At 42.1% G+C, this 21,967-nt stretch overlaps 1 protein-coding gene across 1 annotated transcript in view; it reads left to right on the forward strand.

Annotated features, from left to right (window-relative positions):
• Positions 1–20,033, forward strand: part of DHTKD1 (dehydrogenase E1 and transketolase domain containing 1) — a 22,385-nt gene extending 2,352 nt beyond the window's left edge. Inside the window, exons 2-18 of the mRNA XM_009321771.1 lie at positions 597–689; positions 1,525–1,680; positions 2,454–2,665; positions 4,481–4,675; positions 4,998–5,267; positions 8,389–8,560; positions 10,111–10,309; positions 11,195–11,507; positions 12,638–12,722; positions 13,384–13,523; positions 13,902–14,052; positions 15,285–15,391; positions 16,493–16,657; positions 17,048–17,130; positions 18,248–18,417; positions 18,937–19,022; positions 19,497–20,033. Of these exons, the coding sequence (XP_009320046.1) occupies positions 597–689; positions 1,525–1,680; positions 2,454–2,665; positions 4,481–4,675; positions 4,998–5,267; positions 8,389–8,560; positions 10,111–10,309; positions 11,195–11,507; positions 12,638–12,722; positions 13,384–13,523; positions 13,902–14,052; positions 15,285–15,391; positions 16,493–16,657; positions 17,048–17,130; positions 18,248–18,417; positions 18,937–19,022; positions 19,497–19,598 (2,699 nt within the window). The 3' untranslated portion in view covers positions 19,599–20,033. The remainder of the gene's footprint in view (positions 1–596; positions 690–1,524; positions 1,681–2,453; positions 2,666–4,480; positions 4,676–4,997; positions 5,268–8,388; positions 8,561–10,110; positions 10,310–11,194; positions 11,508–12,637; positions 12,723–13,383; positions 13,524–13,901; positions 14,053–15,284; positions 15,392–16,492; positions 16,658–17,047; positions 17,131–18,247; positions 18,418–18,936; positions 19,023–19,496) is intronic.
• The last annotated feature ends 1,934 nt before the right edge of the window (positions 20,034–21,967 follow it).

Here is a 21,967-nt window from a genome sequence, read left to right on the forward strand (position 1 = left end):
GCGGGTTTTCGCCTGCCGTAAGGCAGGGCCTGCCCTCTCTGCTCAGCGGAGGGCTGGGGGCGGTGCAGATCCGCTCCGAGAAGTCGTTCGCTTTGGTTCCCTGGGAGCCTTGCCGATGGCTTGCCCAGCTCCACGGGCTGAAGTGGCTGAGTGGCTGAAGTTACTTCGGTAATGTGCTCTTGTAGTGTTTTACTGCTCATAAAAGCACCTGTGCCATGCGCCTGTGATTTTTCTTTTCTATATTATTGTGCTTGAACTAGCTAAGTACAGATAACTGCCGCAGCAATATCTGTGATGCTTTTAGCTCAGTTTTACAGTGCAGAAAAATAATTTCAAGCAGCAAACTCTCTGGGATGGGAGTGTCATCCCTGCATTAGCACCTCAGGAGACTCCGGTAGGAATTAAGCCCGTTGTGCAGAAGCAGGCATGAAACCAGTTTGTTAGCTGCTGGACACCAAGTCCCGTCACTAAGTAGCCTCCTTGTTAAGCAAGGAAAGCTTTAATATATTTTTATGTTACATTTTAAAAATTGCTTTTAGTGGGTTTCTTACTGAGAGTGTTGTGGGAGACGTTAGGGTTATGTTCTTCTGTTGTAGAACCCGTTAGAGAAAAGGACCTGTTTGAATGGGCTGACTGTGTGAGCGTAATAGCTGGAGCAGAGTGCCGGCAATGGAAATACGAATGTCGGAGTAATAACTTTGTGAAATGGTCTCAGAAATTGCATTGTTTTGGAAGACCTGAATGCTGTCAGTGCTGAGCCTTTATCGGGGTGAAAAAAACCCCACATTAGAAATACATTATAAACTGGTTCATATAATTAATTTGTAGCAGATTCTGCTTGCAATGTATTTTATTGGTTTACGGTTTATCGACCTGGTCTGTGGCATGTGCTCAACGACAGTAATGTTGTGTGCATGACCTTCCAGCTGGTCAAGTTTTGCTTATGTCGATAATTTTTTGATCTTGATGCAAAATGTTGCATCATGGTCACATATTTGAATTTTTAGTATGTCTGGCTCAGCATGTGCACATGCTGTTGGCTGGTGGCTCCTGCAGACACAGACTTTTTTTGAAGTCGTAGGACCTGAATTATCGTTAAGACCCTCTCCTTCTGTCATTCCAGCAAGGAGCAGGGAAGTCCAAGTGGTGTGATTCGGGTTGGCTGAGGAAATAAGACTTTGCACACTGGTACCGTGCCATTCTCGAGTTGGACGTACCTGTTGTAAAGAGATTTGAAGCAAAATGAAGTAGCTTTGCGTATGTTTACAGGCGCCTAACTATGAGGGGAGCCGTGGGGGAAATCACGAGTATAGTTGCTTGAAAATTTGATGGGTGAGCAGATTTAGCAGTTTGATGATGGGAGCTGTTGTGAGGTGGTAAGGTGAAAACAACTGCTTAGAAAAAATGTCATTCCAGCCAGAACCTTGATGATTATCAATGGACAGAATACTCCTGTGTTGGTGCTGTAAATGGATTAAATGTGAGTAGGTGTGTGATACTGTTCTGCTTTCTTTTTGTTTTTAGTTGACCATGCTCTTGCTCGTTTAATAACTGCATATGCTGAACATGGCCACAAAGCAGCCAAAATAAACCCACTGTTTGCTGGCCAAGCTGTTATGAACATGGTACCCGAAATCCAAGAGTTGGCTGAAGTTCTTCAAGGGCCTCTCATTACTACAGGTAAGCCTGCAGCCTTATCACAGCAAATTGTCTTCACGGGTGATTTATTAAGAGGCTGTGTCCGCTGAGGAACAGCAAAATATCGAGTGGTGGTTCAATCAGTAATGAACTGTTGGACGGAAAATTGTTAACTTCAGCCTACTTATATGTTTGTTGCAGAAATCATTGTGTAATGAGTGGCTACCTTCTAGCATCTTCGGAAACCATCAAAATTTTTACTTGGTCTTAAAATTACTGAGGTTATACATTAATTTCTTGTGTTCCTGTAACATCCTATGATTTAGCGTAATACTTAACACTGTGGTGAAGCTGCGAGAGCACTGGGGCAGAAGTCAAGACTTGTCTTTTCTTGGATCTCTCAGACTCTCGCTGTGGCCTTGAACAAAGGAAGGCCTTCTCTGTGCTTTATTTTCTCCACCTGTAAAACAGGTGCTTATTTACCTGGGATGCAGCTGGGATTGGAGCTCATCTCTCTGAGCCACAAGATACCGAGTGCTATACTGAGTCACAAAAACAGTGACTTCCTTTCGTTCATGGTAAACTCTTTCAGAAAGGCATTTTGAGCACCTTACAAATAAGCATGAGACCCTCATATTAATAACACTGAAGTGTGCTTATAAAATAATTTCTTGAGTTTTGTTTTTAAATGGAAGAAAGGAAGACGACATTAATTTGTACACTCGAAATGTTACTGTAATTGCAAGACAACCGTTTAGGTCTTAGTGCTTCCCCCTCGTCTCCCAAAGTGGCTGATAATATTTATTTCCCACCAGGGCTTCTAAACATGGGAAAAGAAGAGGCTTCCCTAGAGGATGTGTTGGCTTACCTTGACCATATATATTGTGGGCATATTTCCATAGAAACAAGCCAGCTTCCAACTTTGGAGGAGAGAGAATGGTTTGCTAAAAGGTTTGAAGAGCTAAAACAAGAAGCATTTACCCCTGAAGAGAAAAAGCACTTGTGCAAACTGATGTTGGAGTCCCAGGTACCTTGTTCACTACTATTGGATTGTAATAGAGTCGTGGAGTCTGTCGTGAACCCTTCGCTGCTCCAGACATTATTCATGCAGAAAAAGAACAATCGCCGTCCTGAAAGGCTTTGACAGTGTGCAAGAGGAAGAAGTACAAGGTTTTGCCTGAAAAAGTGCAATACGCAAATGCAGGAATCTCACTGGAGGTTGTTGCTGAATTTACTTAGCAGCTATTATTGAAACAAATAGCGATACCTTTCAGTTTGCATTGATTACTTTGGAAATTATTTCTAGGAAAAGATTTCCAGCCAGTTCCAAACTCAAAAGGCTTTTAGAACTAATTAGAATATATATTGTGTGTAATATATATATTCTTGTAACATACATTCTTTAACGTCTGGAGACACAAATAGTGACCCTACAAATCCGTGAGTAATCAGTCTTCAAAAGTGAGATTCTCTTAGGCTAATGATCTGATAGCTTATATTAAATGTTGCTGATGGGAATGCAAGGTTGGGCAGAGCTCTATGAAATGTTGTGCTTTGGTGTAGCTGTTCTGTGTTTTCCTTTCACTCTCATGCTGATCTGTTTTACTAGCTTTAAAGTATGATGTCTCTCAAGGTTTTGGGAGAACAAAACAGAGTTAGACTGAGGTGTTAGCCACATAGCACTGGCAAATTTGCTGCTTTTAAGCAAAGGAACCTTTGTTCCATGCATTCTGTAAGGAAATGAAAGATTTATGTACTTGCAGAATGTACAGAGAAAATTTATTCCAATACTTTTGTACTGTGAAAATTTTTTTTTTTTTTCCCTTTTCTCCCTGTGTTGTCCAGAAGGATGGAAAGGTAGAAGAGCAGGATCTGAGAAGTTGTCCCTGTTTCCAGTTTTGCAAGTGGAAGGATTGTTAAATGTAATATTTACCAATGACTAAACAGAAGTATACGGCACATTTCATATTTTTCTTGCCTCTTTGGCAGTTAAAGAAATTTGACAGTGACACAGGAGGGTGAAATCAGGACCCTGATAAATCCCCTGTTGACTTCAGTATGACCAGAACTGTACTCAAGAGTGTAGAATTTGACAGGAAAAAACCTGTTTCTATGTGTGATTAGTTTTGTATACATTATTCCTTGGAACTCAATGTTGCTTAACGAGAAGGTGTTCAGCAGTTGGCTCAGATCTTTGGCTGTGGCTCAGTCTTCCCTTCTCAGTTACAGGCTTTGTTTATTTTCAGTCTTCAGTTGCAAAACACAACAGACACTTCCAGTGCTTCCAGAACTTTGTCACTTGTGAGAGCTGTCTAGGAGTAGGTGAATGGAGTGAAGTGGGAGGAGTGAGAGGAAAATGAAGTAAATATAGATTAATTTAGTTTCCTTCCCTCAAGCATTCTTCTACCTATGTACTAAGGACTGGGTCTAATAGTAATCAAAGTGAAGCGCTGTGCTTCTCTAGCACTTTGCATCTCAGGATGGTTAAGGTTTGTACTGTAAAAGAACACCATTCCTTAATTTCCACCTAAAATAGGTAAACTATCAAGGTATTTGTAAATCGCTCTGGTGTTATATTTCTTCACGCATCTCCTTCCATGTTAGAGACAGTTGGGTCCTCAATCCAATGTTTTCCTGCTTAAGAGGAGGTAAGAGCTGATTTCTTGTAGTCATCATAGCTTCTGGTCTCAGACTGTGTGGGTGGAGAATGAGCTGAGATTTTCAAGGGGTATCCTTAGGTCTGTATGCCTTAAAGGTACAAACATATATTATATTTCAATTTTATAAAGAGAAGACTGCTGCTTAAAATAGCCTAATGTTGAAGTTCTCCTGTTTTTAATAGGAGTTTGATCACTTCTTAGCCACGAAGTTTGCCACAGTGAAGCGGTATGGTGGTGAAGGAGCAGAGAGCATGATGGGTTTCTTCTATGAGCTATTCAAGATGTGTGCGTACAGTGGTGTGACGGATATCATTCTCGGAATGCCCCATCGCGGAAGACTTAATCTTCTCACAGGTTTACTTCAGCTTCCACCTGAGGTAGGAGACTTACAATCTCATTGACAGTTGCTGCGTGCCTAATTTATTTGCAATGAAATAAAAACCTAGAAGTTTGTTGTGTTGCGAATGCTGAAGCAATAAAAAAGTTATCTGTGTGAGAGTGTATTCCCCTTCTGTCAGCACCTCAGCCAGATCTTTGCAGGAGACTGTTAAAGACAACTCTGATGAAGGGGTTTATGTGCTGTTACCAGAAGCATCCTTGTACTTACAGGAGTAGGAGAGCATACAGTTCTGTAAATGTTTTTCTTTCAGTGTGTCAATGAATTGGAAAGGGGTTTTAACCAAATCTGTTTCCATGCAGCTCATGTTCCGTAAGATGCGTGGTTTGAGTGAGTTTCCAGAGAATTCGGCAGCCATCGGGGATGTTCTCTCCCACCTGACATCCTCTGTAGATCTCGACTTCGGTTCACACAGGCCCGTGCATGTCACCTTGCTACCTAACCCCTCACACTTAGAAGCAATCAATCCAGTGGCCGTGGGCAAGACACGAGGAAGGCAACAGACTCTGCTCGATGGAGATTACTCCCCAGAGAGCTCCGCACAGCCTGGAGACAAAGTTATTTGCCTGCAGGTATTTTGCTCACAATTTGTAACTGATCTTTGTAAGACTTCCTGGACTAGCATGTGAACAGAAATGGCGTATATAGAAATACCAAACAAAAGTGAATTAATGTAGAATATCAAGAACTGGGATCCTCTTTATGGAAGAGGAGGAGGGAAAGGAAGATTTCCAGGTGACGTACGTGATGATACTGGCATTTAAACAATTCCAATTCTAAGATGTCTGAAGAACTGATTCTGATACCGTCCTTTATTTTAATAATACTCTGCATTGAGAGCCATGTGTGCCTGTCCTCACAGACCACTTTTGCATTTAAATCACCACTGTTGGCCTTCTTTTAAATTAAATGGGTTTGGAGAAGAGCTATCAACAAGGTTGCAAAATATACAGGAAGATTTAGAATTTTGTCATTTTATCATGGTACTGTTAAAGAAAGCCTGCTGGAATTGGGTTTTACTCCTTGAACTCTTTTATAGCTGTGGAGGCAGTCCTAAATAGTTCCTTAATAAATTTTCTTTTCTTGCATTGTATTTGACTTGGAAATACAAGTGAGTCAATCTCTCAAGCATTTTTAAAGCCGGGAGTAAAAATGGGTTGTGGCAGAACTGTTCTCCTGTGAGGATAATAAACGTGGAGGAAGTTACAGGTAGAAGTGATAACGTATGTCAGTTAAATAAATGTTTTGCTTCCTTCTGGAAGGATGTGGATACTGAGAAAAAGCAGAAAGTAGAATATGAAATATTGAGAAAACTGGAGGCAAGTTGAGGTTCTTATTGCTCTAATTTTTTTATTTAAAAAAAGGCATGCAAGTGCAGGAAGAAAAGTTTGTTGCCTGATGCAACATCTTTCAGCGTAGTTATGTCAGTTATTTCGATAAGATATTATTGCTTCTTAGATTCTGTCTGTCTCATAATGTTAGATCTTTACCATGTAGTAATGAAACTATTATGACTCTTTAAACAAAGATTCTTCAGGATAAATGGACCCTCCCTATGCAAGAAAAATTTAACTTTTCATTTTTTGAAGAGGTGAGTGGTAGGGAGGGTTGCATAGTGGGGAACTCCAAGCTAGCCACCTCTGTCTTAGTAAACTGACTCAAAGTATTCCGAAAAGAAAGAAAATGTTTCATGTAACATGAATATCAGTACTCGTGATTGTGTCTTTAAGAGGTCCAAGAGTTAGATTAAAAAAAAAAAAGGCAAATTTTTACCGTTGTGACTGTTAACTGCTCTCATTCAATCAAGAAGGAGATGAAAGCAGACACCTCCTCTTTCAGAATCTTGGTTTGGAAGTTTCTCTTTGGGCTTTCTGTTTTCATAGTGCTTTTTCTCCAGAAGTGTAAGTGTAGAAACTCTGAATTGAGGTTTACTCTGGCATTTGTTCTGTTCTTCCACTAGCCTGAGTGCTAGAGCTTGAGGGTAAAAATAGTAAAGATCACCTAAGGTGCCAATGTCAGTGGTGAGCCTAGTTGTCCAAGGTCTGAAGATCTTCTTTTCTGGAGCTTCAGTGTGTTCGTAATGTATGAAGGCTCTAAAACTTGGTTAGCTACTATGGATGTTTCTGCAATGTTTAATTGTCCATGTCTGCTGAAGAGTGGCTTATTTTTCACCTTCTCACATATCTGAACTCCATTTCCTGGACATCAGGCAACTACTGGCGTTTGCGATTTGAACTGAAATTTGAGAATAAGGTCTCCCTGAAATAAATTTCACATTTGACGTTTGGCTGTCAGGGTCACTGTTTGATGAATTAAACTTGATGGTGACCTTCCTTTTATGTTCTTTGCTAATGCTGCCCAGAAAAAACATGTGCTAGCATGTTTTCTGCTAGAATGAGTAAAATCCTACCTGCCCCACAGGAATTGAATCTTCTGGGGTTGAGATGCATATGAAGAGTCTTGTGTAGTTGGATAGTCACACTGTCTGTAGGCTTTAGTGCTTTGGGATGTACTGAAGGCCATAAAGTTCTTTCAGACGTTCTAGGGTCTTCACTCAAATGGTATCACTGAGATACATAGCCTTCTTAGGCAGCAGAAGAAACCAGAAGGGAAAAGTGAAAACCCAACACTTCAACAACAAGCGTAGCATGGTGAGGGGTAGAGTGGGGATGCTGTCTTGGCTCTCTCTTGCAGTAGTTAACTTTGGTTTTCTGTGATGCCTTTTAAAAAAAGTCTCTGTATTAGAACTGTATAGAACCCAATGCTGCTGTTTCACTGGTTGATTACACCTCTACTCTCTTCCAGGTGTACTTGCACCTCCAAAAGTCTCTTAAGGCTTGAAACCATTATCCCATAACTAGAAAGTAGAACTGTCATCTGGTTTTAATAATAAACTACATCAATCTGCATAGTGACCTTGATCTGCAAAGGGTCAAATCTGCATTCTGAGGAAGCTGTGATCAGATTAATCAATGGAGAACTATCTCTAGTTTCAAAACATTGAAATGCTAGATGATACTCATTCTAGTATCTCTAGCCTTTTTGGAAACCTGGGTTGAATGCCACAGTAGTCTCCCCTCCCCTTCCAAACTTTTTTTATTTGCAACATTTATTTGCAGTTTTGAAATGTAACTAAGAACTTAGGTTTTATTTCCTTCCAAAAGCTTTTATTTACTTTTATATGCTTCCATTCAGTTCCTTTTCCGCTTTTTTTTCTGTCATGTCTGTTCTTGTCTCTATTTGGTAAGGTGGCAGTAGGCATAAATCCCAGTTCACCAGCATTTAACTTTCAGCAAAGCGTGTAGCAAATGCTGTGGTGACTGGCTTCCTTTTGTTCAGTGGGCAGTGATTTGCTACTGACTGCTGCAGCTTTGCTATAGCCGTGATACTTGCAGGCACCTATACACTGGTGGGTCAATTTTAAGATATTATAGGTCCGTTCCAAGTAGGGATTGCATCAGGCAGTCATGTACAGATGTTGGCTGCTATGACCTCGTGTTAGTGATAAGACTATATAAACTCTCAAATCACGAAAACGGTAGTCTGAAAGGGGTTAAGAAGTGAATCTGGCTGAAACTGTATCTGTGCTACCTACTCAATTTAAAAAGTCTTGCTTAATGAGTTACGGTTTTGATTTCTGCTGTTCCTCCAGTCTTTTCTAATGAGACTTTTCTATCTTATTCTCTAATGTAGGTTCATGGTGATGCTGCTTTCTCTGGGCAAGGGATTGTTCCTGAAACACTGACCCTCTCTAATCTACCACATTTCAGAGTTGGTGGGAGCATCCATTTGATTGTTAATAACCAGCTGGGCTATACCACTCCTCCAGAGCGAGGAAGATCATCTCTGTACTGTAGTGATATTGGTATGTGTAGCTGAATCAGAAGATTGCCTGTTGTGTCAGAAAGGATTTGTAACTCCAGTGTGAATACATGCTAGGCTATGGGCTTTTTATAGCAAGTGGCTATCAGCTCTAGGGAGTTAGATTAATATATCTCCATTTTCACGATAGAGTAGAAATTGAAATTATTATTGATTATTACCTCCTACTAGCAAAAATTCAGATGCTAAAAATATGCCCTCCCCCGTCTGCTTTATGGCAAAGACTAAATATCAAGGGAAAAACTAGTCATGTTTTTACAGGATGTTATGAAATATTTGCAAGATTACTGTGAGGTCTGTAACTCATTTAATTTCTGCCATGTCATTGACAGCTTTTAAAAATGTGTTGTGATGGAGTGTATAATAGATGTATTATAAATACATCTTGTTAAATTTAATAAAAATAATTCCAGTGTGTTTTCTGAGCAAGATTTGTAAGTCAGATACTCCCTCATTTTTCTGTTTTGTTTGTTATCAGGTGAATTTGTTGAGCTTCTAATTGCAAGATGAGTCTCATGCTATTTCTAAGCTTAGACTAGAAGTCTTTTGTTTTGGACTGGTCTTTCTTAGTGATAAACAGATGTATCATAATCAGCAAGATCAGAGACAGTAGTTAGTTCCCTTGTGTATGTCTCCTAGAATTAAAAATATACTAATGTATGTTTTTAAGACTTAACATCAAGTGTTTGTGTTTGTCTTATGGTTTCATCAAACCAAACAGGTAGATTCATTAAATCTAATAAGGTAGATAGCATATGTTATTACTACTCTTCCCTGGGCTGGTTTTGTGTTGTGGGTTTTTCTGGTTTTGTTTTTTTTTTTCCTGCATCCTTAGTTTTCCCTTCTTCTTACCTGGTCAATGAGGAGGGTGGTGTTACCCATTTGAGCTTCAGGATTTTGCTAGGGAGGGAAACTTGATGTGGGTCAGGAATGGCTGAAGCATCTTAATTTCCCAGAATTTGGGCAGATAAAGTACCAGAGGAGCACTCTGTTGCTGGGAAGATTTGCAGCCAAATTGTCATACAGGAGAGGGTGTTGAGACGTTTGAATTTTGCAATGTTCACCTTTCTGCTTGGAGGAGCAATGGATAGAATGACTGCTAACAAGGGGGAAGATTGTTTCTGGCCTGTATGAATTCATAGTAGTGATAGCTTAGGATAAGAAGGGAACAAAACTCAGTTTTTGTTTGAAAGAGAAGCGATCAAATAGTTCTCTCCCATTCCCCGGCGACTTCCATCCAGATTAAGAAGATGTAGGAACTGTGTATAGAAAGTCCTCTGGGAATTCAGTGCTGGTAAATAAGTTGTGCTCAAACTGTGACAAATACAACAGGTTGGGCTAATTGCCCTTCCTCTCAGGGAAGACTCCTACTCCTTATCCCAGCTCTCATCACAAAGAGCATCTTTTGTAGATTTGTTTTTGTTAAATACACTTCACATGAGTTGTCTGTAGTTTTCAGCAGAGTAGGTGTGTGTCCGCTTTCTTTGGAAGGGATTGAGTGTGATTACTGTTATGTTTTGAATCCCTGGGCAGGTAAAATTGTTGGATGTGCCGTTATCCATGTGAATGGGGATGATCCTGAAGAAGTTGTCCGTGCCACACGACTGGCTGTTGAGTACCAACGCCAGTTCCGCAGGGATGTCATAGTAGACTTGCTGTGCTACAGGCAGTGGGGCCACAATGAACTTGACGAGCCATTCTTCACCAACCCCAGCATGTACAAAATCATCAGGTAAGGGTAACACACCTGATGGAGGAACCCAAAATGTACTTGTGTCTACACCAACTCCGTATTGCCTGCGAGTGTAGTAGAAGTCTCTGTATAATGAATATCCTTTGCCATACCGACAAGTCTTTATGTAAGTGTAGCTACGCTGCCAGCAGCCCTTGACTAAGGTGTCAGTCTGATAATGATGTGTTAAGGAAGGTGACCACTAGTGTTGGTTCTTGAATATGCGGCTTGATGCCTCTCGGAGAGCAATCTTGCACATAGCCCTTGGATTTCAAATTGATGCTGGCTAGTAATCAGAAGGGAAAGCTGTCTTCCGTGTGCCAGAGAGAAGCGCAGATAATGTGGGAGAATGGGCAGGAAGCCACTATGACATTTGTCTCTTTGCCTGATCCTGCTGGTTCCAATGGGGTCTCATCTTTATGTGCATTTAAATGTATTCAGATTCCATCCCCAAAGAAAAATACACAGAAAAATTTACTGCCCAATGAATTCTGGTATTTTAGGTGAAACATTTATGGAATGGATGGCTTGATTCTCAGCTAATACTGAAATCCTATTGCCAATTTGTCTGAAGAAAATATGCATGATGGCACAGAGTCAGTCTAACTGGGAGGTTTTTTTTGACTTGCTTTTACCTGCAACTGCCAACTATAGGCACTTTTTTTTTTTTTTAAATAAAGGACTGTAAAGCACATATCCAAGAGAATTGTTACCGTTATGGAAATGCCAGGAAAGCAGACTTGATGCACATGAGTATAGTGCACCAGGACATCATTTATTTTAGTTTTCCATGGTACCTGACTGTAGTAAGATGGTGTTTCCTTGTTGTGCAGTGGCACTGTTTTCATGCTTAATGTCTATGGGGTTTGATTCCTTCCCTGACAGATCCCGTAAGAGTATCCCAGACACATATGCAGAACACCTAATAGCTGCTGGGCTCATGACTGAGGTTGAAGTATCTGAGATAAAGACGACATACTACTCTAAACTGAATGATCATCTTGCCAACATGACTTTGTATAGTCCACCTCCTACCAACCTGCAGGCTCACTGGAAAGGCTTCGTTGAGCCTTCTGCCAAAATCACCACTTGGGACACAGGTATGCCTGTACCACTTCTGCAGTTTATTGGAGTCAAGTCTGTAGAGGTGCCTGAAGAACTCCAGATGCACAGCCATCTTCTGAAGACCTACGCACAGGTCAGTAGGGTGTAATGATGCTCCTAGTCCCATTGCTTAAAGATGTGACCCTTTACGGGAAAAACTCTAAGCACAGCAAGGCTGCCAGGTAGAGAATAGCATAGTATTCTCTAGGAAAAACAGCTCGCTCTCTTTTTCGAGGCTGAGATTATGCCATTTTTCCTCCAGTTTTGAAGAAAGACATGTCCTCTCCCCCAAATCTGACCACATACTTGATTTTGTTATTTCAACGATATTTTGTTGCAATGAAGAAAAAAGCTTACAGAAAATACAGTTTGTTCTTACAATAATAGAAACTATTATGATAAATTACCATAATTTATATACTTTATGACTACAATGAGTACTTTGTGAGAGAATGAATCAGGAACTTGGTAATAGTGTACACAGTTTCTAAAGGCAAAAGTGAGTGTTTTTATATATATATATATAGTTTTTTACATATATGTATATATATAAGTTTTATATATATATAAACCTAAGCATACACACGTGGCCAAGTTGGACAGTCAGTTTTTGATAGCTCATAAGTTTGTGTGCAGTAATTGGATTGGTTTGGGTTTGTGAATGGTTCCCTTTGATGAATGATGGCCACGCGCAGGTGTCTAGTTGGCAGCCATAGAGAGGCCACGAGTTGAGTATTTCAGAAGACAGATGTTCTTGCCTTCCCAGCCCAAAGCAAGAACACCACAGCTGGGCGTGATCATTTGTCCACAGTTCTGCAGGCCGGAACAGGGGAGAATTCTGGAGACTGAAATACTTACACCTGGTGTCCTTCATCACTGCTAACCAGGCAGACCAAAAGTCTGTCAAGAGCACTCTCTGTGCTGTGCTGAGATTTTTAATATTTTTAGACTAAGATCTAATTTGTCAATCCACAGTTTGTTGACTGGTAAGTGACCATGTGGGTCATCCATGGTTCTGTGCTCTGCAGGGCAACCTTCTTCAGGATGTGCTGAAATAAGACTCTGTATTCCAAACCAACCTAAGCTGGCTGCAGGAATATAGCATTTCTCTCCATGCTGCTGGTTTTTTTTTTCCTAGCTTCTGATATTGATCTGTGCCACCAAAAGAGCTGACAGATGGAAAAAGGCAAAATGGTAACTTTTCTTTGTTGTTTGCTTGTTTAGTCAAGAGTTCAAAAAATGGAGGAAGGAAAAAAGCTGGACTGGGCAACAGCCGAAACTTTAGCGTTTGGTTCCCTGCTGAGCCAAGGTAAGAGGCAACCAGACAGCAGACAATAAAATGTTTTTGCTTTGATGGCGATAAAGTATAACATTAGACTCTTCAGGTGTTTCTAAGTCCAGAGGTTGATAAGACGTATAAATTTGACAATTTGCATTTGCATGGTACTAAGAGAAGGTAAATATGAATCCTGTATGGCACTAATATTTGTAGATTACTAAATGTCTTCAAAAAATTGTTGCCCCCTTCCACCACCCAAAACAGTTGGTGCTTAGCGCTAAGCACATGAGCAATGCAGCTGACGTCACCAGGGCCTCCCATACACTTACCTTTTAGAGCGTGTTTCATGCTACAATTTCTTTTCCCTCCTCTCTAGCCTGAATTCATATCTCCATTTAGATATGATACAGAATGCACATATTTTGCAGTTTGCTTCAGTAAATTGAACCACTTCCCACAAAATAATTCTTGGCTGCAGAGAGGAGAAACGAGAAATGTCTGAGCATCTCTGTGCTTGTGAGTTGGAGCTGCTACTGGTTAAGAATTCCATCTCAGATTTGATGTTGCTGATGAGGGGAAATCCAAGAAGAGACTTACTGAGAGAAATGTTTTAGGAGTGGGGAGTGGTTGTCTTGCATGTTTTCTTCCTACATGACTTACTAACCCAGTGTTTCATTTATTGCTTGGCAAGGGTTTAATATCAGACTAAGTGGACAAGATGTTGGCAGAGGAACCTTCAGCCAACGACACGCAATGTTGGTTTGCCAAGAGACGGATGATACCTACATTCCTCTGAATCATATGTCCGCAGATCAGAAAGGTTTCCTAGAGGTAGGTTCTGTGGTCCACAAGACAACCTTCTTCAAGTTGTGCTGAAACAGAATGCGTATTTCAAAGCTGCTGAGACGTATTTAGCTAGCCTGGCAGACGCCAGATAGAGAGACATAAAAACTGTCGGGGCACCCCCATTCTTTGCAGTTACCCTCTTTACAAATTTAAAAAGGGGTTTTGCTTTTCCCTGAGAGATCAGCTAGTATTCTTTTCCCCTCAGTGTCTTCATTCAAATGAAAAAAAAAGAGGTGACCATCACTTGCCTTTAGGAGTGCATGTCCTCAGTGTGCCTAGCACTGATGTGCCTGGTTCCAAAGGTTCTTAACCCTGGGTTGTCTTCTTCCTCACCCACCCCTCCCAACACTTTCCTTTTGTTAGGTGAGTAACAGTCCCTTGTCTGAAGAAGCTGTGCTTGGTTTTGAATATGGAATGAGTATTGAGAGCCCTAAGTTACTGCCAATTTGGGAAGCTCAATTTGGAGACTTCTTTAATGGAGCCCAGATAATATTTGACACTTTCATCTCTGGAGGTGAGTGTGCAAGGAGCTAATATCTTTAAAAATGAATCATTTGCAGTAAGTGTATTTTTAAAAAATCCTTCATCTTTAAAGTAAAAGGGCATCGTGTTGAGAAAAGAATTCTGTTTCTCAAGAAGTCTTGTGAGCATGCCTGTGTGGTCCTGACTTCTATGCAGTTTTTCTCTGAAGACAATCCATCTAAAATGAAAGACACCCCATCCTTGGCAGAAGACAGTCATTCCGAAAGGACAGTTGATTATATTAATGGCCTTTCTTTCCCCCCGGCTATTTATTTTACTGTGTTTATATATAGTTGATAGCCTTTTAGGCTGTACCTTTCTTTCATGAGGCATCTGAAAAATTCCTGAAGCAATACAGAAGGAAAATAGTGATTATTTAAAACAAACAAACAAAAAACCCCACAACAACGCCTTACAACCAACCTCTATGTTTGACTCCAGCATGTTTTCTGAGTGCTCAGGTATTGCAAAAAGACCTCTTTGAGCTGGAACATGCTGAGAAAATGCTAAGATGGATTTCTAGAGTGGGATTCCTTGTATGTAAGCTTCCAGAGTTTTGGCATCTAGCCTCAGTTAGGCCTCTGCACTCCCTCTATAATCATAGATGGAAATTCAGAGGCCCTCTTATCCCACCCATCTTCAACATGTATTTGAGGCTGGGATGAATTACCTTCTGGATTTGACTGTAATCCCTTAAGTAGCGCAGGAGGTTTGATGGAGCCCAGGGGAACTAGCTGGTGGCTAGCGCTGCTGTGTTAGCTAGGACCGGCTCACAGGATGCTGCCTGGGTCACACCTGCAGAGGACCAAATGACAAGGTATGCAGAAAACAGTGAATTATGGTTAGGGGTTTTCTTACTGGAGAGGTACGTTTGAGGACCGCTGTTAGTCAGGAGTACATTAAGAGGATTCTTGCACACTGTGGTGATGTTTTAGACTCAGTTTTAAAATCTTCACCGTGTCCCATGCTCCACATGGAGGCTTAAGTCTTCTGGAAGCCCAAAGTTACAAGCTAATTTCAGAAACTTCAGATCATCTTATGTGTGCTGTTTCACTGTTGTGAATCTCATGGCAAAATGCCAGCAGCATGTTTCAGGCTTGTATTTAATGATGTGGAAATTAGCTATTCTTTTTTCCAGAGTAGTTTGTGCAAAGTAGTATGTATTTTGCGGCTTTATGTTCTGTGGGAATCATTCTTTCCTTCCTCCTCGTTGTGTGTTTCTAGGTGAGGCCAAATGGCTTCTGCAGAGTGGGATAGTAATTCTTCTTCCCCATGGCTACGATGGTGCAGGCCCTGAGCACTCGTCCTGCCGGATGGAACGATTCTTACAGGTACCCCGCCACACCTCTCAGATTCACGTATTCCTCCATCACAGCACTGGCAATCAATGCTCTGGGAGTCTTGCCACAAAACGCCCCATTCCTGGTGTACCTGCTAGTGACATCAGAAGCTGGAGACATACCAGGATCATACCATCATGATGAGATAGGAACAGCCTGGGCTGAAAGTGGAGGAAGAAAGGGTACTGTGATGAGAAGGTGTGGGTCTAGAAGTGGTGAGGAAGGAGTTTTGGTTTAAATGCTGCCGCAACAGCTCTGGTGCAAGACTCTGACTGAACCTTGTAATAAACGCCTGCTGTTCCTGTTGCATCTCAGTCACCTGCCCAAGTGGGTGTGTGGTAACATGAAATTTCCTGACATGAGATTTGCATAGTGTTTGCAGAGGCCCTGTGCCCTCTGCAGACGGCCTTAGTGGGACGTGCTTCAGTACTGCCTGCTCTCTTTTTTCTGATTGCTGCTCCTCAGCAATGTCACTGTACCACAGAATGAGTCCAGCAGCAAGACAGAATTGCTGAATTGCAAATAGTAGACCTCTAGAGAGCACTTCTTATAGAAAACATTTTGGGGGTTGGCATCAGAGACAGGCAGCCACCCTCTTGAGCGAACCCCTCACAGATCTGTCCACTAGGCACAGATCATACAAACAGAATGTTGGACGCTATTAAATATCAGTTAGTAAATCAGTGGCACATTTTCACAAAAAAAAAAAATCCACTGTTGTGCCCTTGTGACTGTAGTAAGTAAATGAAAGCCTCTTCATCCGAGTAATGGCTTAAGGAGGGGTTTGCAGCATGTTTAGAGGGATGCTGCCACTCTGATGAAGAATTCATGACCTCTAGACCGTTAGAAAAACTGTCATGCCTTCATCACAATGTGCTAGAAGGAGGCAGTTCAGATATAATCTTGCCAGTTAAACGCTAAAGCCATTTCTTCTTTGAAGTTGTTCTTCCCTTGCAATCAATGTCTGAATTGGGATATATGCTCTTCTATTCCTATACTAGTCAGAGTGCCTTACGTGCCTGGATTCTCTCGTGCATATTTGGCTCACTGCTTGCTTCTTGACAAGGTATTGCCTGTGCTCCCCTTCTATAGATGTGTGACAGCTCAGAAGAGGGAGTCGATGGGGACCAGGTGAACATGTCAATTGTGCATCCGACCACCCCAGCACAGTATTTCCATTTACTCCGGCGGCAAATGGTCCGAAACTTCAGGAAACCTCTCATTGTTGCTTCTCCCAAAGTGTTACTCAGGCTCCCTGTAAGCTGAAAACTTTCTCTTCCTTTTTTTTTTTTTTTTTTTTCTCCTCTTCTTCCTCCTCTTATTGTTCTCTTCCCCTTTCTCTTTGTTCTTCCTCTGTGTTCTCCTCTGTTTTGGGGTCAAATCAATGGGGTTTTTCCTGTTTGGGACAGGATAGGTTGAGGATTAAAGCTAGGTGGAGGTGAGCTAGAAGTCGGGTTGATTCTAGGTCTGGTGGTGTTCTTGGGAATCTTACCATCCTGCCTTTCCTCTGCGGGAGTGGGAATGGGAGGGAGAGGGAAAGTTGTGTCTTTTGTACTTACCAAAACCCTGTCTTGGTGTCCTCTCCCCAACTCTGGCTTGAGGGAAAAGGCAGCGAGTTTTGGTAACTTCCAACTCTCCCCCATGTAGGCTGCTGTATCAAGTTTTGAAGAAATGGCTCCAAGGACAACATTCAAGCCTGTCATTGGTGACTCCTTGGTAGATCCTAAAAGGTAGCTCTACTTTCTTAGAGGAAAAGCACAGAAAGGATGTCCTGTCCCTTTCTCCTACCTAACAGCTCGAGTTTGAGGTGATATGAAAGAGGTGACTTTGGGGGGAAAATATTGTTTTATGGTGGGTGACTTGGTTTTACTTGTTTCTCTCCTTTTCTTCTGCTTACTTTTTGGTAGTTACCGTATCTGTCTGCATAATATTAAAGTGTTCAGGCTTTCAGCTCTTGCCCCCACAGGGAGGTTGTGACCATAGTTACTAATCTGATGGGCGCTATTCTGTGCCATGCCCGTTAGCTAACAGTCACTGGGAGCAGCTGTTACGTGAAGAGATGCAGAATTTTTGTTCTGGTGTTGGAATACCTGAGCCGATGAGGTGAAGTTAGGGCAATGATAAATTGTGTGTGTATATCTGCCTCCCTTCAGATATTATAGAGAATCCCGTTCACAATGGGCAATTCTGGCCTTCATTTTTTCCCTCCTAAGGTTCTTATCTGGTCCTCGTCCCAGTAGTCCCCGAGTCTGACAGCATCCCTGATGTTTGCATCCTCACCCACAATCAAAAGGCTGGAAGTATCTTAGCATCTTGGGTTTTTTTGAGTGGGATGGTGAGACACAAAGGGTGAGGTTTGTCTCCTTGCCTTTGTCCAGTAAGGTTAGGCAGCCAAGACCTCTCTGATTGCTGGAGGGTATTGCCTATCTCCGGCAGGCAGTTCCTCTTTGGCATGGGAGAGCGTTGTCCTCTGGAGGTACTTCTCTCCCTCTCTGGTTTATTCTCTACGGAGAGCGCATAGATGACTAGCTTCAAGGAGGTGTTTAATTTTTAGGTAGTTAAAGCTAAGAGAGATGAATCCCATTGTAAGGTAACTTTCCCAGGATTACTGAAGAAACAGGACCTCTGGGCTCTGGCATACTGTGCCCAAAGGTTAGTTTGCCAACTGTTGGTGGGGAGTGGAAGGGAAGGGAAGGCACAGAAGAGAAAAGATGGTCTAGGGTAGCAATTTAGCTTCATAAAGTTGTCTTTAAAGTTTGGGTGGTTGTTTTTGTTGAAAGCGTGAAACGGCTCTGCATAGAGTTTCTGTAAAACACTAAACTTGAAAACATTCCTATTTTTCTTTAGTGTCACCCTAGTGGTGCTCTGTTCTGGTAAGCATTACTATGCTTTGGTGAAGCAAAGAGAGACACTAGGAGAGAAACAGCACAACACAGCTATTCTGAGACTGGAAGAACTGTGTCCTTTCCCCCTGGAAGCTCTACAGCAAGAGTTGAGCAAATACAGCCGTGCGAAAGGTCAGCCAGATTTTTACCTTTGTGTTTCTAGACTCTTTGAAGTACTGAACTAAATCCGTTGCCTGTCTTTTAGGATGAAGAGTGGTAGTGGCTTTTTCCTCTTTGCTCTCCCCCCCCATACATCTGGAGTTTCTGGAGTGGGATAATACAAACGTTTACCACTTGTGCTAAAAAAAATTGTCTCTCTGCTATTGTTAGCTTCCATAAAGCTCTACTAAAAATCAGAGTGATTTTGGGGCATTTTTTGCATTGGTCTTTGCAGTTCAGTCCTTTAAGTAGCTTTTGAAAATGGCAGTAGAAAAGCAGAATATAGCCACAGTGTACCCTAATGGTGGACATACTTTTGGTTTGACTTCAGCAAGCTGTGACCTGCAAGGGAATTCAATCTGGCAAGCCTTCATTTCAAAGATAATGCCAAGACAAAAAAGGCAGAGGTGCTACAAAAGAAAAAACTGTTTTTCTTGAGCTGCTGAAAGGATAAATATATGCATTTGCAATGTACCCTTATCCTTCCTTTAGTCTTCATCTGGAGTCAGGAGGAACCACAGAACATGGGCCCATGGTCCTTTGTGTCACCACGGTTTGAAAAGCAGCTTGGGGTTAAGGTAAGATGTCCCCATGGTGTTTTAGTCTTTAAAATGAAGTTTGAAGTTCTCCTTGAATGCAAAATTCTGTGATGCTTACACAAAAAACCTAGTCCTGATGCCTAAGCCAAATGTGTGTTCTAATTTAAGCTACGTGCTCTTTATAGCACCATTTAGTGGTGATGAGCAGGACTGGAGCTTGCTTTTACCAGGTGTTTAGTCTAAGTAGACAGGATGATGAAAGATCCCAGGTGGGAAACAACAAGCTTGAAGTGAGTAGGAGGAGAATCCAAAGCTGCTGTTTGTTCTGACAGATCAGGCACTGTAATGTTCTTGGAGCCATGGGCTTTGGGAGATGGAGGATAACTTCCTGCATTACTTCCAGCTGGGACTGCCCAGTATCTGACAGTAGACATCACCATGGCATCAGAGGACCTCAGGATGCGATCCTATGCTTGTGCTTCATTAATCATTTCCTCCTGACTCAAATTTCAGCTCCGTCTTGTGAGTAGACCTCCTTTACCAGCCCCAGCAGTTGGCATTGGAACCCTACACCACCAGCAGCAGGAAGACATCCTTACCAACACATTCATCTAAGTTTCCGACGGACGGACTACTCCTGCTGTCAGTCATGTTTGGTGCCTCCTCCTATGAAGAAGAACAAAAGCCAGACCCTTAAGACTTTAAGTTCTCCAAAATGGGAAAAAAGAATGGAACAAGTTCTGTAACGAAGCAATTTTTTCATGTAGGGGAATACCTAAAGATGAGAGGTGATGCCTGTTACTCTATGTACTTCTTGTTCTCTTGTAGTATTTTCTACAAAACATCTCTTTAACGTTAAAAAAAAAAAGTATCCAGTCCAGGGGGCAGATTGGTGAGGTGGCTATAAAATACCTTGTGTCACGTTGCTTACCTGCACTAGACAGTTCCCTGGGATGGTGCATGTGTGGAAACAGTTTCTGTTTCCACAGAAGTGTTAGTGCTTTTTGGTTGAATAAATGCTTCCCCGTGCCTGGGAATGAGCCATTTCTACAGCAGAGTGTTGTGGATTTTCTCATTTCTTTTCCTATGGGACAGGAATGAAATCTGTTGCAGCTGTTGGTGCTCTTCTCAACGCATGAGTTGTTAAAGCAGGATTCCTAGGAGGGGCACCTTGCGGGATGGCTCCTGAAGGCTTCAGGCACCACTGTTTCTCTCGCCCGGAGAAGCAGTGCTTTCACATCAAGCTTGCAGGCTGGAAGGCATGCTGCAGGGATCATGCCACGTTTTAGAACCATATTTTGTAGAGGCCAAACCAGTTTCTAGAGGCTAGCCTGAAGGATGACACTACCTCCTACCTGGGAAATTCTTTTCAGTGTCATTCTTCTGGTTTCTTGGTTTGTTTGTTTTTTTTTAACTCCAAGATTGTACTGTTAAGTTGATCCATTTTTTTTAGTCTTCTGTGTTGACAAGGAACATGTAACTTCTCGCTAGTAAAGCCAAAGGGAAGTGCATTTAAGAAACTATCTCTTTTCCAGCCCCAGGCTGGTCTGCTGTTTCACTAGTTCTCATGAACGTGGCCTGTTTTCGAGGGCTTACTTCTGCTCGGTTTCTTCCTTCGGCGGTCCTTAGTTCCCACACAAAATCTTGCTCATGCTGGAGGAAGGCTGAAGTTGTGACCAAGTAAGAGCAACAGAAAAGAGTCCAAAACTGTGGCAAACCAAACAGTGCAATAAAGCAGGCTGCAAAGAGTTTGAGGGACAACTTGCTGAAAGGTGTAATAGTGAGGCCTCTCTCAAATACACCAGAGGCTGGAAGGACGAGAGGTGGGAGAATTAGGAGGTTGAAGGGGCTCATCAAAAAAATCTGCTGTAGCAAAGAACCCCTAACATCGTGGCTTTTTTTGGTTTTGTTTTTTCGTCGGGGGAGGTCCTCATCTAGAGGCCTGTTGGGAGGTTCCTGAGCAAAAACATTTCTTCGCAGCGTAGGTATCACAGACTTTTTCTTGAAAAGATGTGTTAATAAAAGAGGTTACGGAAGAAATCAGTGAAAGGAAGAGCAGCAAATGACAGAACAGGAGGGTAATCAGCCAGGTTTTCTGAAGGAGCTCAAACAGATACAGGTATTCAAGCCATTTGAAGAAGTTCCCAAAATGCACCTTTACTCCAGCAACAAAACAACGTGAGCAGGAGAGGACAGTGACTAAAAGGAGTTCAACTTTAGCCCTCATAAGCAAGGAGTGACCACAGGTCTTCCCCTTCTCACAGCTTCTCCTGAGGGCTCTGAGAGGGCTTCTCCTGAATCCCATCTTCTCTTTCCACCAAGAACAATTCTTCTTCCCTCCACAGTATGTAGGAGCTCTGCATCCATTTAGAGGACTAGTGTGTCAGCTAGAGCTCCACAAGGGATCTGTTAGGGCTCCCTAAAGGCTCTGTTACACCACTGCTCTTTTCCTTCTGCTTGTGTGACTTTTTCAATTTAACGTGTTTGGAAGAAATGTGAAAAAAAAACCCTTTGCCTGCTTGTTCCCAAACTGCCCACTGCTCCCAACTGCAGAGACATTTCTGTAACCAAATGCTCTGTACCCCAGCAGTCAGCATCCAGCTCCTTGCCCCGCAACTCCCTGAGGGAAGGTTTCAGCACAGCTGTCATCTGAGGAGAGGAAAGACATCAGTCGTAATTGGGGAGCAAAGGATGAATGACCAAAACACTGAGGTTAAGCAGGAGAATAATAAAGCCAGATGGCAGAGGGAGGTAAAAGCTGCCCAGGCAGGCCCTGGTATTGACTGCCCTCCTGCTACTCCATGGCAGCTCCCATCACCACAGGATTTTTCCCAGCATTTTCTCTTTTCCGGTCTTGTTGTCAGTGTGAAGTTGGCACCTCCCTACTTCTCTCAAAGTTATCTGGGGGAGCATGCTTCAATAAACCAAACCCACCACGAGCCAAAGACCTTTTTGAAAAGAAACAAATGGGGTTTAACCAAATC

Source organism: Pygoscelis adeliae, unplaced genomic scaffold, assembly GCF_000699105.1.
Source record: "Pygoscelis adeliae isolate BGI_AS28 unplaced genomic scaffold, ASM69910v1 Scaffold202, whole genome shotgun sequence".
In the NCBI taxonomy this organism is placed as follows: domain Eukaryota; kingdom Metazoa; phylum Chordata; class Aves; order Sphenisciformes; family Spheniscidae; genus Pygoscelis; species Pygoscelis adeliae.